At 36.0% G+C, this 17339-nt stretch overlaps 1 protein-coding gene across 1 annotated transcript; it reads left to right on the top strand.

Moving 5' to 3' along the window:
• Positions 1–239: 239 nt before the first annotated feature.
• smyd2b (SET and MYND domain containing 2b) lies at positions 240–16901 on the top strand. The gene is made up of 12 exons (XM_053482815.1): positions 240–482; positions 3356–3419; positions 10025–10135; positions 10623–10683; positions 12509–12633; positions 12770–12837; positions 12930–13032; positions 13222–13332; positions 13470–13593; positions 13759–13933; positions 14806–14914; positions 15071–16901. The coding sequence occupies exons 1-12, from the start codon at positions 310–312 to the stop codon at positions 15155–15157; spliced, it is 1311 nt and encodes a 436-aa protein (XP_053338790.1). The 5' UTR covers positions 240–309; the 3' UTR covers positions 15158–16901.
• The last annotated feature ends 438 nt before the right edge of the window (positions 16902–17339 follow it).

Genomic DNA, 17339 nt, shown 5'->3' with positions numbered 1-17339 from the left:
CCAGCCCATGTGGCAACCAACCCCAGCTTCCCTTTATTACATAAATGAGATTCATTACATTACTAGAAAGAGGCACGGATACTGTACATCACAACGCTGCACATTTTACTTGGGGAAAGATATGGGGAAGATCTTGGATGTGTGTGTGTGTGTGTGTGTGTGTGTCAGTGGGCGGACCCTGGACTTGTCCACTGAGGAGACAGGTTTCTTCCTGTGATGTAGAGAGAGAGAGACACACACACACACACACACACGCGCGCGCGCTTCTGCACCGAGTTCACTGCGCATTTTCACGCAGGGACATTAGAGATGACTGCGGATGGCATTGCCGGTCTGGAGCGGTTCGAGAGCCCCGGGAAAGGCAGGGGGCTGCGCGTGCACAGAGCCTACCGGGTGGGCGAGCTGATCTTCGCGTGCCCCGCGTACTCACACGTGCTGTCTGTGAGCGAGCGCGGCTACACGTGCGAGCACTGCTTCGCGAGGTGAGACCTCTACGTGCATGCATGTGCATTTAGGACCAAGATGGTGTGTGTTAAAACTGACCGCTGCGCCGCGCGTGCTGAGGCTTGGATGCGTCGCTGCGCTTCATTCACGCGCCTTTGCGTATACGGACTGCGCGCGTGCATTGTTCCGTCCTGGGTTACGTTTAAAGAGTCTAACGTTTTTTTTTTCTTTCTTTCTTTCTTTGATCATTTCACCCCTTTGAATTGTATCAAAGCCCAGAGTTGTCACTATTGCACTTCTCATGGAACCCTACCCACTCCTTAACAAATCCACATGCACAAGTTCCTTAGGATCATCAGCAGAGTTTGCATTATCAATGCAGCCATGCATTTATATTCTCTAGCCTGTGTGCTCACATTTGGTCTGATATTGCTCCATGCTTCTAAGCAATAAGCATGGTCATGGTGTACATCTTTCCTAACATTACATCAGTGTGTCATGAAAGGAGCGTCTCATGAGACGAGACATGAACTGGATTTGCCTATGCAGGACCACGCTCGTGATCATGTCACATTAACTTTACATGAAATATTCATAAGACAGAAATTATCCTCGATTTGAGACAGCTGCTGTTGAGTGCAGAGGTCTGGTTACACATGACCACAGTTGGGCATGGCCTAAGCACGGCCGGTCTCCGTAAAAGATATTTCTGGCTCGAGTTCCTGCACTGGTTTGGAAGTATTACCTACAGTATAGTGAAGCAATATGTGGTAATGTACCATGTAACACAGTGGGCTCTGCTTCTTCTGCTAGAGCGGAGGAATCGTGCAGGGAAAACTGTGGTGAACTTATTGTCTATGACTATTTATGACACTATATTCAGTTCATGATCTATACATCATATATGATATACTCATAGTATATCATAGTATATACAGTATTATTATCTTTTTGCATTGGAATTCTTGATTCTGATTGGTCAAAAGGTTGGAAAGGTTCTCAATAACATGACAAGTTGCGTCTCATTGTGCATTTTGTATGTTATTTGGACTATGTACTGTATTATGGTGCATTATGGGATTTCAGGCATAATTACTAAATGGATACGTCCGCTAAAAATAGCCCGGTCTATAGTAAATAGGGTGTGAGAGAGGATCAGTAAATTATCAGAGAAGAAAAAATTAGGTCATTTGGACAAAATAAAATGTCCCAAGAGCAGTCCTCATATACAGTACTTTTCCTGTATATGAGGACTCACTCACACATTCTACTGTATATACCGCTTTATCCTGTATGCAGGAGCCTATCACAGGAGATGTAGAGCACAAGGTGGGGTACCAATCCATCGCAGGGCACACTACGGGTAGTTTGAGACGCTGATTAGTCTCATCCGCATTTCTTTGGACTGTGGGAGGAAACCAGAGAAACCAGAGGAAACCCACCAAGCACAGGAGGAAACTGAACCCGGAACGTTGAGTTGGAAGGCGAGAGTGCTAACCACTAAGCCTCCGTGCTGCCTACTTTGCTTAACCTTTTTTCCATTTTCTCCTCCTTGGAGAGTTTTGTGGTATCCAGGTGGTAAGGACGTTAAAAGCTCGAGGCACTCCGTCCAAATGCAATCTCTCGTTCACAGATTTTTTTTTTCAGGCAGATAGGGAGTCAGAGCACGGGTATGAGAGGAAAGAAATAGGACAGGGCCTAATCATCCTGGATTCTCACCTTCAAGGGGAAGTGAAGAAAGTGTGCAGAAGTGTCATGCATCCTGATTACTGCATTGCAGAGGCAACCTAATTACCCCTGTTTGAGTGCTCCTGAGTGCACTAGAGTGGAATAATAACAATACTGCAACGCTTTACTGAACCACTTATTGCAGCTGTGTAGGGAGGATGATCCAGCCTGCTCATGTTCACTAGTGGCAGGTTTTAATTACTTCCTCTTCATCTTAAAGCATGTCCATAAATATTTTTTTTTTTATTGTGTTTATGTTTTTACACGTTTATACACATCTCAATGATGTCTTTAAGTTAACATGGCAAGACAGTACATCTAGTGATGTTCCTGAGAGACTGTAATAATAAAAAAATTTTATGAAGAAAAAAGAAAGACAAACATTAATAACAACCTGTGATTCTTTAAAAATTCATAATCAGGACATTTATTGCAGAAAACGATAAATAAATCAGCAGCGTTTTCAGCCATTGACTCCAAATGTGCTCAAATGTCAGTCAAAGGTCACGTCTAAATATATCACAGAAATTCTTTGTTTTCGCTCTATGGTAATCAAGGCTAGAAAAGTCAAGCGCTTCCTCACACCCACGGAGCGGCAAATGTCTTAAACAGATGCAGAGCGTGAAAGGGACCACCATAACTAAGAGATACGGCTACGTTTTACTAGGTTAAATATTTGAAAGGGGAATCAATTGTTGATGTTGTAGCTGATCCAGGATCAGTTTTTGGACACCATCTGCTAATGGGCATGGCTTCATTGGTGCCAGAGAAAAAGAAAAGAGATCCCTAGCATGAATAATACAAGGAGAGAGTTTGCGATTTTGTTTTCTTCTCGGCGCTTGTGTTACACTATAGGAACATGCCATACTTTCATCTGCCGCTTGTGGTGCCAGGGCTTTCTAAATACGCCACTGGGTATTTTTTATCCTGCAGTGCAATAAAAGTGTGTTATTCTGGCCTCTGTGCAGACACACAGTACCATGTGGTGTAATACTGCACCAGTCTAAGTGTGTGTGTTTTGGCAGCTATGTCATAGCTGAATTATATGTGTGTGTGTGTGTGTGTGTGTGTGTGTGTGTGTGCCATATGCTCTTGGCCCAATGACCATTGGTAGAGTGTGTGTGTGTGTGTGTGTGAGAGACTCGTCTGTTGAAAAATGCATCTTGTGTTTTTTTTCCTATAGGAAAGAGGGTCTTTCTAAATGTGGAAAATGCAAGAAAGCGTTTTACTGCAACGTGGAATGTCAGGTAAGAACTTTTATTTCCACGCAAAAAAGTTCCCAGATCCCAAAACAAGTACTGTATTTAGAACATGATTCTGGTTAACAAAAGAATTCTGTGGTGTATAAGGAGACTCGTTAATATGAATCTTGATAAACTGATGCTAGTAATAAATAAGTTTAAAACAACAAAAGCGTAAATGTATATTTTGATTAGGTTTACACCCTAAAGCTGAAATGTGAAGTAGTGTGGAAGGTGGAAGGTAACTGAGTACATGTACTTCGTTACCTGAATTGAGTAAATTTTTTTACATTACTGCACCTTTTTACTTTAACTCAGATCAAAAGTACAGTAAAATATCTGTGCTTTTACCTCCTTACATTTCTGCATGGCATTGCGTAACCTGTCGTCAGTGGTGTGTAGAACAGTGTGTTATTCTTTGAAGTTAGAATTTTGCCACAATGATGCATGATTCCATGACTTTCCTTTCCTTCGAGACATGTGTAATACGTAACATAACAGGTGTTTGAAATCGGAAGCGGAGCTGGTTTCAGATAATCGGGAAGCAGAGAGAGAGAGAGAGAGTGAGAGATTTTTATTATGAAAAGATTTACTGTGAGCTACTGTAACACAAGCACGTATTTTTTATATTAAAGTTAAGTTTTACTCAAGTACACAAGTCAAGTGGAATAGAATAAAGCACTATGGAAAAGCTTTGTCATTTAAGTAAGCACAGTTAATATATTAGGTATAATATAGTATAGCGTATAGTAAACTAGGGCACATAACTTAATAGTATGCTACAGTAAATATAATATTTATAGTACAGTAAATAAAATGGGTACAATATCAAAATTCCTATAAAATGTAGAGAAAGCAGGTATCTATAAGTATAGGACAATATACTGTATTACTGGTTTATTATATTGTTGGTTTAGTATAGTATTATCTTATTATGTAAAAGTAAAAGCTGTATTATTGTATGATGTAAGTTTAGTAAAATATAAGTACAGTATAGTATAAATATAGTACACTTACTGTATAGTATAGCACAGTATAGTGCACTCTGGGTATATTATAGGACCAGTATTGTATAAATATAGTACACTTACTGTATTATATAGCACAGTATAGTGTACTCTGGGTATATTATAGGACCGGTATTGTATAAATATAGTACACTTACTGTATAGTATAGCACAGTATAGTGCACTCTAGGTATATTATAGGACCGGTATAGTATAAATATGGTACACTTACTGTATAGTATAGCACAGTATAGTGCACTCTAGGTATATTATAGGACCGGTATAGTATAAATATGGTACCCTTACTGTATAGTATAGCACAGTATAGTGTACTCTAGGTATATTATAGGACCGGTATAGTATACATATGGTACACTTACTGTATAGTATAGCACAGTATAGTGTACTCTAGGTATATTATAGGACCGGTATAGTATACATATGGTACACTTACTGTATAGTATAGCACAGTATAGTGTACTCTGGGTATATTATAGGACCAGTATTGTATAAATATAGTACACTTACTGTATAGTATAGCACAGTATAGTGTACTCTGGGTATATTATAGGACCAGTATTGTATAAATATAGTACACTTACTGTATAGTATAGCACAGTATAGTGTACTCTGGGTATATTATAGGACCAGTATTGTATAAATATAGTACACTTACTGTATAGTATAGCACAGTATAGTGTACTCTGGGTATATTATAGGACCAGTATAGTATAAATATAGTACACTTACTGTATAGTATAGCACAGTATAGTGCACTCTAGGTATATTATAGGACCAGTATAGTATAAATATGGTACCCTTACTGTATAGTATAGCACAGTATAGTGCACTCTAGGTATATTATAGGACCGGTATAGTATAAATATGGTACCCTTACTGTATAGTATAGCACAGTATAGTGCACTCTAGGTATATTATAGGACCGGTATAGTATAAATATGGTACACTTACTGTATAGTATAGCACAGTATAGTGCACTCTGGGTATATTATAGGACCAGTATAGTATACATATGGTACACTTACTGTATAGTATAGCACAGTATAGTGCACTCTGGGTATATTATAGGACCGGTATAGTATACATATGGTACACTTACTGTATAGTATAGCACAGTATAGTGCACTCTAGGTATATTATAGGACCGGTATAGTATACATATGGTACACTTACTGTATAGTATAGCACAGTATAGTGTACTCTGGGTATATTATAGGACCGGTATAGTATACATATAGTACACTTACTGTATAGTATAGCACAGTATAGTGTACTCTAGGTATATTATAGGACCGGTATAGTATAAATATAGTACACTTACTGTATAGTATAGCACAGTATAGTGTACTCTAGGTATATTATAGGACCAGGATAGTATAAATATAGTACACTTACTGTATAGTATAGCACAGTATAGTGTACCCTAGGTATATTATAGGACCAGGATAGTATAAATATAGTACACTTACTGTATAGTATAGCACAGTATAGTGTACCCTAGGTATATTATAGGACCGGGATAGTATAAATATAGTACACTTACTGTATAGTATAGCACAGTATAGTGTACCCTAGGTATATTATAGGACCAGGATAGTATAAATATAGTACACTTACTGTATAGTATAGCACAGTATAGTGTACCCTAGGTATATTATAGGACCAGGATAGTATAAATATGGTACACTTACTGTATAGTATAGCACAGTATAGTGTACCCTAGGTATATTATAGGACCGGTATAGTATAAATATGGTACACTTACTGTATAGTATAGCACAGTAACGTGTACCCTAGGTATATTATAGGACCGGTATAGTATAAATATGGTACCCTTACTGTATAGTATAGCACAGTAACGTGTACCCTAGGTATATTATAGGACCGGTATAGTATACATATGGTACACTTACTGTATAGTATAGCACAGTATAGTGTACTCTAGGTATATTATAGGACCGGTATAGTATACATATGGTACACTTACTGTATAGTATAGCACAGTATAGTGTACTCTGGGTATATTATAGGACCAGTATAGTATAAATATAGTACACTTACTGTATAGTATAGCACAGTATAGTGCACTCTGGGTATATTATAGGACCAGTATAGTATAAATATAGTACACTTACTGTATAGTATAGCACAGTATAGTGCACTCTAGGTATATTATAGGATCAGTATAGTATAAATATGGTACCCTTACTGTATAGTATAGCACAGTATAGTGCACTCTAGGTATATTATAGGACCGGTATAGTATAAATATGGTACCCTTACTGTATAGTATAGCACAGTATAGTGTACTCTAGGTATATTATAGGACCGGTATAGTATAAATATGGTACCCTTACTGTATAGTATAGCACAGTATAGTGCACTCTGGGTATATTATAGGACCAGTATAGTATACATATGGTACACTTACTGTATAGTATAGCACAGTATAGTGCACTCTGGGTATATTATAGGACCGGTATAGTATACATATGGTACACTTACTGTATAGTATAGCACAGTATAGTGCACTCTGGGTATATTATAGGACCGGTATAGTATACATATGGTACACTTACTGTATAGTATAGCACAGTATAGTGCACTCTGGGTATATTATAGGACCGGTATAGTATACATATGGTACACTTACTGTATAGTATAGCACAGTATAGTGCACTCTAGGTATATTATAGGACCGGTATAGTATACATATGGTACACTTACTGTATAGTATAGCACAGTATAGTGTACTCTAGGTATATTATAGGACCGGTATAGTATACATATGGTACACTTACTGTATAGTATAGCACAGTATAGTGTACTCTAGGTATATTATAGGACCGGTATAGTATACATATGGTACACTTACTGTATAGTATAGCACAGTATAGTGTACTCTAGGTATATTATAGGACCGGTATAGTATACATATGGTACACTTACTGTATAGTATAGCACAGTATAGTGTACTCTAGGTATATTATAGGACCGGTATAGTATACATATGGTACACTTACTGTATAGTATAGCACAGTATAGTGTACTCTAGGTATATTATAGGACCGGTATAGTATACATATGGTACACTTACTGTATAGTATAGCACAGTATAGTGTACTCTAGGTATATTATAGGACCGGTATAGTATACATATGGTACACTTACTGTATAGTATAGCACAGTATAGTGTACTCTGGGTATATTATAGGACCGGGATAGTATAAATATAGTACACTTACTGTATAGTATAGCACAGTATAGTGTACTCTAGGTATATTATAGGACCGGGATAGTATAAATATAGTACACTTACTGTATAGTATAGCACAGTATAGTGTACTCTAGGTATATTATAGGACCGGGATAGTATAAATATAGTACACTTACTGTATAGTATAGCACAGTATAGTGTACCCTAGGTATATTATAGGACCGGGATAGTATAAATATAGTACACTTACTGTATAGTATAGCACAGTATAGTGTACCCTAGGTATATTATAGGACCGGGATAGTATAAATATAGTACACTTACTGTATAGTATAGCACAGTATAGTGTACCCTAGGTATATTATAGGACCGGGATAGTATAAATATAGTACACTTACTGTATAGTATAGCACAGTATAGTGTACCCTAGGTATATTATAGGACCGGGATAGTATAAATATAGTACACTTACTGTATAGTATAGCACAGTATAGTGTACCCTAGGTATATTATAGGACCGGGATAGTATAAATATAGTACACTTACTGTATAGTATAGCACAGTATAGTGTACCCTAGGTATATTATAGGACCAGGATAGTATAAATATAGTACACTTACTGTATAGTATAGCACAGTATAGTGTACCCTAGGTATATTATAGGACCAGGATAGTATAAATATAGTACACTTACTGTATAGTATAGCACAGTATAGTGTACTCTAGGTATATTATAGGACCAGTATAGTATAAGGTCACTTTTTTTTTTTTTTTGAAAAAAGTTGAACTAGTATAGTGTAACATTGGTTTAGTATTGGTTTATAAAAGTATTGTTAGTTTTAGTCTTAATTTAATATATTATTGTATTGGTATTGTATTGTGTTGGTACATAAGTGTTGGTATAAAATGTGTCTAATATAGAACTGGTATGGAATGATATTAGAACAGTACAGTACTGGCACAATATTATAATAATATAACTTTAGTGAAGTATAGTACCAGTATGGTATAGTATTCGGATAGTATAGTGTTGGTTTATTAGAGTGTTGGTATTGCCTATTATTGGTGTAACATAATATTTGTATAGTTTAGCATGTGTGTGGAATGGTATTGGTATTGTAAAATATAGAGTATAGTATGATATGTCAGTATAGCATATTATAGCACATAATAGTACAGTGGTTTAGATTGCAGCTCTAGAGAATTGACAAAACTAATCACAGTTGTAGCTATCCTATGCTATGCTATGCTATGCTTTGCTATACAACACTACACTGTACTATGCTATACTGTGCTACACTATGGCGTACTATACCATGTTGTACTATATTATGCTGTACTGTACTGTGTTACGCTATGCTATATTATAATATGCTTAACAGATATAATGATACATGAATGCTCTTTAATTCAGTAATCAAAACCACACTAATACAATTTTGTACCAATAAACCATACTACACTAATACTATGTTCTAACAATACTACTTTTAGAAATATGTATTTTCATTATTTTTATTTAAATACGACATACCAATACTATACCAATACTATACTAGACTAATATAATACTATACGTACCAATACCTTATTATAATAATAATAATAATAATAATAATTATTATTATTATTATTAACAATACTAAACACTGTACTAACACTAAACCATTGAAATACTACTGTATTCTATACTTATACTATATTAATAATAGACTATTATAAATACCAATAATACACTACACCAATACCATATACATCAGTAACCAAATTCACACAGTGCATTATGAATGTCAGGATTAACACTGGGGTATAAAAATTCAACATCATCCAATTTTCATGAAACCCATAACCATGGCTCAGGGAGGTCAAGACTAAGTTATTAGTTTTGTCCAGTCAAGCTCCAAAGCTGTGATACAGCATAGTGTACAATATAAATATAGCATAGTACAGTAAAGTATTAGTAGGTCAAAACTAACATTATCCTCCAGAGCTGAGATACAGTATTCTGAGATAGTATTATCTTATTATGATTTCAATGTAGTGTTGTAGTATCATGTACTGTATTAATATAGTATCATGTTATATTAATATTGTATGATGTAAGTGTAGTAAAATATAAGTACAGTATGGTATACTGAGATACAGTAAAGTATGATGTAAGTGTATTACAATATACAGTGTTTTTCACACATAGACTTTACCTGGGTGGTCCAGTTCATTCTACTTGTTTTAAGAGTCTGGGTCTCCTTACAAGTTCATGTACAGATTCTCTTATCAATATAAACCCCATTTGAAGTGTTTGTTTATCATGTGCTTTAAGAGTACTAACTAGGTAATAAGCATGTATGGACGTGTGCATTTTTTAGAAAAGCGACTGGGCGATGCACAAGCTGGAATGCTCAGCGATGTGTTCGTTCGGGGAGAGCTGGTGTCCTTCAGAGACGGTCCGGCTGGTGGCTCGGGTAATAACCCGCATGGTGAGTTATTGGAGCTTTCCGTAGAACTGGGGTGTTGGACAGCCTGATGATACACAGCAGGAAGCCTCACATACACAGCAGGAATTCGGAATTATTCCAGGCTCGGTGTGTCCAGCAGACAGTGAGCTAAAACTAGCGTCAGTTGACACCATGCAATTTAAAGGTTACGGGATAGAGCAGAAGGGATTCATACCGGTAGAGAGTGATGTAGAGAAGAAGATAAAAGATGATCCTTCTTTCATTGTCAGCAAGATAGCAGGCACACAGCTGGTAGTTATAAATGTTTAGCTAACAAGTTCTGGCAGTGAGCATTTAGCGATTTGTTATGTACAGTAATTTTATCATGTAATTGTAATTCTTCTGCCAAATGTGGATTTAAACTATTTTTTTTTACTGTGCAAGGAGAGGAATTATTGTCCATTGTCATCACACAGAAAGCTACATTCGATATTTCCATTCAACATTTTTTATTTCCCTCTCCATGCAGAAAGTTCTGAAAGAGAGAAGTGCATCAGAAAAACTGCTCCTGTTAAAGGATCTGGAAGCCAGTAAGTACAGTCTCATTCTCACCACCATCATTTATTCTTCTTCTCATCTATCTCATCTGTTTTCTTTCTTATCAATACATCACTTTATCTCTATTTATACTGCACAAGTTTTCTTCATGTCCATTCAGTAATCTAATTCCTGGCCAGACAGTGATATAAACACTGCCTACTGATCCCTAATCAGCATCATGTTCAACAATGAACATTTCATTCAGCATTCCATTCCATTTATAACATCCATCACCTAATCACATTCCACTCAACATTCCATGCCACGTCATTTGGTTCAGCATTCTGTTCAACTCTATTTATCATTCCGCTCAGAAGTCAGTTCTGTTTAGCCTTCCAATACACCACACCATTCTATTAAGTGCTTCAGTTTAATTTCATTTTGTTTAAATTAAATAATTTGTTCAATTTGTTTATTTTATTCACTATACCATTAAAGTCAGCTTTCGTTTCTGTTCAGTTCTGTTCAACATACTGGTCCATCTCATTCAGCTGACAGTTATATTTAACAATCCATTGCATTCAGCAGTTCATCCCATTTAACATTCAGTTCCAATGTAGTTTCTGTTCAACATTAAATCGTGTTCTACAATTCATTACAATTTATTAAACATTACATTCAACTTTCTTCGCCATTCTTATCAGCGTTCCATTCCATGTTTCATTCAATTCTGTTCAACATACATAATCTTTTAAATTCCTAGTTAGAACGTTAACATTAAACATTCCAAGTTATTAAACATCCCATTCAACATTCCATTGTTAAACATCCCATTCAACATTCCATGTTATTAAATATTTCATTAAACATCCCAGGCAGCATTGGATATACACTATACTGTACATATCGGAATTAAATCTATTTTTTTTTCAACATACCAGTTATGTTCTAATTTCAATTTATTTCATTTTATTCAGGTTTTAGATCTATTCACTTCCAAAAATTCATTCTATTTACTATTCTATTTACCATTCAGGTCAGTATTCCTTTCTGATCTTTCCTTTTTATTCCTTTTTATATAAAAATAATAAAATAAATGGGTCAGCACAGTAACAACTTGTATACCGTAACCAGAATGTAGTCGGAGTAGTCACTCCATCACTTTGTATCAACAAGGCACTGTGTGCGTCACGGTATTTATTCCCAGCCCTTTATTTATTCTAATCGGACGTAGTAATAACTCGGTCCGATCTTACTAGACCTTGTGAGCATGATAGAAAATTAATGACAGCATGGATAGATGCATTGAGAACCTATAGTATGACTTTGATAAATGCATTTTTTTTTTTTTTTTACCCTATTCCTGCAACATTCTTTGGACACGTTTTGCACACAGTGTTAACTTCCTGCTTTTTGGCCCTACACATCAATCCATTCCATTCCAATTCATTCGAGTTTAGCATTCAGTTTTATTCCACCATTCTTTCCATTTAAAAATTTGTTACATTTCAATCAGGATTTGGTTTCATTCAACCTTCAAAACCAAATTGTGTTTTTTTTTTTCTAATCAGTTTAACACTATAGTTGTTAGTAACAAGTGTTGTTATTTTATGCTCAATTTCCTTATACAAATTATATATATTTTCATTCTATTTCTAATTTTCTGCTCTATTGGATGTCACTACCAGGATAGAAACGCACACAGTGATCACTGATGAATTGCTTTATTATTATTATTATTATTATTATACTGTGGTTAAAGTGGAGAAGGAGCTGCTCCTTCCTATGAGACGGGATCCGGGACATGGGGTGTATCAGTCTGCTGCAGTTGAATCTCCACATTTCTGTGTCTGACTCTCTGTATCGCTCTCTCAGACCTGGATCAGTTGGACAACGAGAAAAGGGAGATGAATGAGGCAGACATAGCTGAACTGCATCACTTCTACTCCAAACATCTGGACTTCCCTGATCACCATGCACTGCTTACACTGTTTGCTCAGGTACACATCTGGCTTGTTTTTTTTTCCTTTCTTGCTATGACATTGGATCCCGGCACAGATTTGCAAATAGAACTGGATGACAAACTCAAAATGGCTGTCTTTGGTTTCTCTTTCACACACACACACACATACGCAGGTGCACTGTAATGGCTTCACAGTAGAGGACGAGGAGCTTTCCCATGTAGGATCCGCGGTCTTCCCAGAGTAAGAAGATGAACCTTTGTAGCCATTTGAACTTACATATAATGAGCGTCATCATGCATTTCAACCTCATTTCTTTATTTCATTTTCGTCAGTGTTGCGCTGATAAATCACAGTTGCTGCCCCAACGTCATCGTCACCTACAGAGGAACTACAGCAGAGGTGCGAGCTGTGATGGATATCAGCACTGGAGAGGAGGTAAGGACACAGCCACCTCATTCAGGTCAAAGGTCAGAGTAGAAAAGGGAAACTTTCAGCCCTGAAACCAATCCTGATGTTCTCTAATAGCTTGGGACAGAACACTCATATATAAAGGTTCCTTCACGGTTCTTTGCCTATGCAAGAGCTTACAATTGTGTATTTGTGTGCGCATGTGTGTGTGTACAGATATTCACCAGCTATATCGACTTGCTCTACCCGACAGAAGACAGAATGGAGAGGCTCAGAGATTCATACTACTTTACCTGCGACTGCAAAGAGTGCAAAAGCAAATCCAAGGTGTGTGACGTGTTTATTTAAACAATAGTCATGATCCACTTTTAGCGTCAGTTTAGTAAAATTGCTAATCCTACTTCATTTAAGAGCCTCTGGTGCTCGTGTGTGTGTGTGTGTGTGTGTGTGTGTGTGTGCTATAGGACAAAGTAAAACTGAAACTGAGGAAGGTTGACGGTGATGAACCACGCTCAGAGGAGATCAGGGAAATGCTTCGCTACGCGCGAAACGCTATCGAGGACTTCCGCAGAGCCAAGCAGGAGAAAAATATCCTTTTCTCCTGGACCAGATTACATCTCTATTCTCTATACAATTCCAATCTACTGTAGATGCAGAAGGACATGATGTATGAATATACAGTAGATGCTGGTTGTGTAGGTGTTAGAGGAACCAGGTTTGAGTGTGTGTTGTATCTCCTTGACTCTTGAGCACCCCCTGCAGAGCTGCTGGAGATATGCGAGCACAGCATGGACAAAATGGGCTCCTTGTTTGAGGACTCCAACGTCTACATGCTGCACATGATGTACCAGGCCATGGGAGTGTGCATGTACATGGAGGACTATGACGGAGCCGTGAACTACGGAGAGAAAGTCATAAAGCCGTTCAGGTTGGAGTTTGCACACATTATGGGGAGAAAATGCACACTTGATGTACAAGTGATTGAAACTCAAAACTATGAGACACTGTGAAACACCCAGATTAATGTTAGTGCAACTAGTTATCATCAGGAGTCACATACAGTACGGGTGTTCAAGTCAAACCGGGACTCTCTGTGGGAAACTCTCGGCTGGGAGTTATTGCCACATGACCCCGTATAGTCCTGACCTCGCTCCAAGCCATTTTCACATGTTTGGGCTATTAAGGGAGTTCCTGGGAGGCCAGAGTTTCAAGCAGTTATGAAGCAGGATGTCTGATCATGGCTCCGGTGTACTGAGAAAACTTTCTGAGAACACTAGAGAAACGCTTGGTTAAGTGCATTAGTGTAGCATATAGAGAAATAAAGGGATTATATTATATGCAGATTATATAGAGAAATAAAGGGAGTTTTTACTCTCATAACTGTGTTCTGTTATTCAAAAGTCTCGGTTTGAAGTCTTGAACACTCCTTGTAATTATACAAATACCATCAACCTGATGAGATAGAGGCATTAAACAAATAGCAAGTAAACAAATGTAAAAATAAATGTTGATAATTTAATGACATATGAAATTGATTATTTGTTTACGGATGCATACATTATAATAATTCAATATTCAATATTCAATATTCAATTAAATTGTATTTGTATGGCGCTTTTAACAATTGTCATGGTCCCAAAGCAGCTTTACACAATCTACAGAAATTATAGAAGTTAATTTTTATAATTATAAATCAAAATAATCAGATTGTAATATTAAATAAAACTTAACTGTAATTCCTGTAATAAAAGCTGTTTAAACACATAAGGCTGTAAACGTGCGAGTATATGCTTCGCGCAGGCAGCTGTATCCAGCCTACTCCCTGAACGTCGCCTCGATGTATCTGAAGCTGGGGAGACTCTACGTGGCTCTGGACCGAGCGTCTGCAGGGTCGACTGCCCTCAAAAAGGTCAGGTTTGTTTTTATATGAATTCTGGATTTTCATGTGTTTTAAATGAATTCCCCAGATCGCTTACTGAAATGTATTTAAAAATTGCATACTTCCAATTTAAGTTCAGTTTTCTTATGTTGTTTATGCGTTTGTTGTTTGTTTGTTTTCCCCCAGGCTTTGGCCATTATGGAGGTTGTTCATGGAAAGGACCACGTCTACGTAAAGGAACTGCAAAAGGAGATCAAAACGCACCAAAAATAAACACACCCATTAAAAATAATGTACTCAGCAGTGTGACTCAAAGAGCTGTTTTTTTTTTTTTTTTTTCTAAAACAGGACATTTCATTTTGATTCTTGGAGACTTGAAGTTCATTTTCCAAGGTTCTCAACTTGCAACTAGATTATTGTTAGTCTTAAGTAAAAGAGTAGCTCTTTCAATAATATTTACATTGGTAAGTGGTTTTTTTTTTGTTGTATTTATTTATTTTATTTAACCTGTGACTGCCTTTCTCCTAGCTAACTGAGTTAGCATAAACGTTAGCGCTGTATATTTGGTCAAATCAGACTGATTTCTGAATCACTGACGGACTTTGGAAGGCAAACGCAGCATGACACACGAACCCTACTGCCCTTCCTGGTCAAGATTTTAATAAGCTCTCGCAGGTAAGGCCGCAGAGATTTGGCTGTTTTAATGCTAATGCTAATGCTAATTGTGGGTCCCAAAAACCTCCATGATCAGTAGCAGCTCACGCCAGTTATACACTATGCAATCTGATATGACATTAAACAGGCGAATTGCCATCAGGCAAACTATTGTTACAACATTTATAATGAACACCCTTTCTAAATAACTTGATTTAAAAAAAAAACAACTCCTGAGAAAAAATAAAAATGATTAAACTACTCAGATTTTGGTGATGAGAGAATTTGTAATCATGTACTTCACAGGTCCTAACAAACCATTTGTTCCTGGACCATTTATTTTAAGCAGAGGTTGTAAAAACTTTCCAAGAGTCAGGATCAATGTTAATGAAAGCGTTTTTTAGTGACAGCATTTGCAATACAAGAGCATGAATTTTCCCGCAGTTACTATGACATTTGAAATGAACATTTCCTTCATTTTATTCAAATTTGGTTTGTCACAAATAAATCCATCCATACCTTCACACATTTCATTCCTACTTGCAATTCCTATGTTTTATGTCATAATTTAAGAAAAACCTATAATTGAAACCCAAGTACTGTATGGTTTCATTTTATCCAGTCATATTCAATTCTATTCTATTCAATTTTATTTGTATAGCGCTTTTAGCAACTTTCATTGCCGCAAAGCAGCTTTACACAATCAAAAGAATTATTTAAGTTTGTATGACATGTGAATTTGTATGAAACAAAATGGTCAGTTTGTCATATTCAACCTCTTAAAAACAATGTAAAACATTAAATCGAAAATTTAATTAAATTAAAAGCTTGGAACTAGTAGAAATTGTTAATTTTTTCTTTTTTTGTCTCTGGTAAGTTTACATAGTTAGATCTGAATTGTTTTGCTAATCTGCCAGCAAAGATCGTACAAATCCGAGCATGTAAAATCAAACAACCAGTTTTTGCATAAGTTAGTGTCTTAGTACATTTGTCTTTAACTAGTTATACTTAAATGCTAACAGTCATAAAAGTTATAATAAAATATATATGTATATATTCATGCCAACTTAATTTTCACTGTCTTAATTTTCACCGTCTTGTGCAGTATTTCATGTCTCAAGAGTTCATCCTGCTGATGTACAGTACTTCTGATTATTTTATTTATTCACACTATCAATAAAAAAACTGACTTTTTCTATGAGTGATTGATTATATGATAAGAATTCCTCATACTCTAAATGCTAATAATTATTTGCTATGGAATGAGGCTAAATTGCTGTTATCGGATGTCTTTTTAATTGTTATATGTGAAAATAGTGAGAATAGTTTTACTGTTGTGATTAAAGAATTAAGTTTTTATTTCTTTCATGTTTTTTGTGATTTTTAATTCTCCAATAAAATGTGAATGCTTTCAGATAATTTTTACAATTTTTTAAAGTTTTTTTGTCTGGAAAAATTATAAACATCTCTCATTGGATGAAGAGACAATAACATTCAAAAAAAGAAAAAGGATTTGGAATTGTATTGTAATTTGTCTTTAATTATTATTATTATTTTTTCATTTTAAAACTTGTTGCTATAGTGCATATTTAATTTCTTATTTTTCTAGCATCCATTTGCCAGGAAAACCACACTATAAACCCTGAAATGCAAATAAATGTGACTATAATGAATAACAAGAATCAATTTTTGCATACTTGCATGTTTTCATTTCTTAAATCCATTAAATAAGATACATAATCATTTCCACTATAAGTTAGCAGATAATGCTATTTTAAAAAATGCTAACATGACAACAGAG

The sequence above is a fragment of the Clarias gariepinus genome, chromosome 2 (assembly GCF_024256425.1).
Source record: "Clarias gariepinus isolate MV-2021 ecotype Netherlands chromosome 2, CGAR_prim_01v2, whole genome shotgun sequence".
Lineage (NCBI taxonomy): Eukaryota > Metazoa > Chordata > Actinopteri > Siluriformes > Clariidae > Clarias > Clarias gariepinus.
This window is presented reverse-complemented; position numbering and strand designations above follow the sequence as displayed.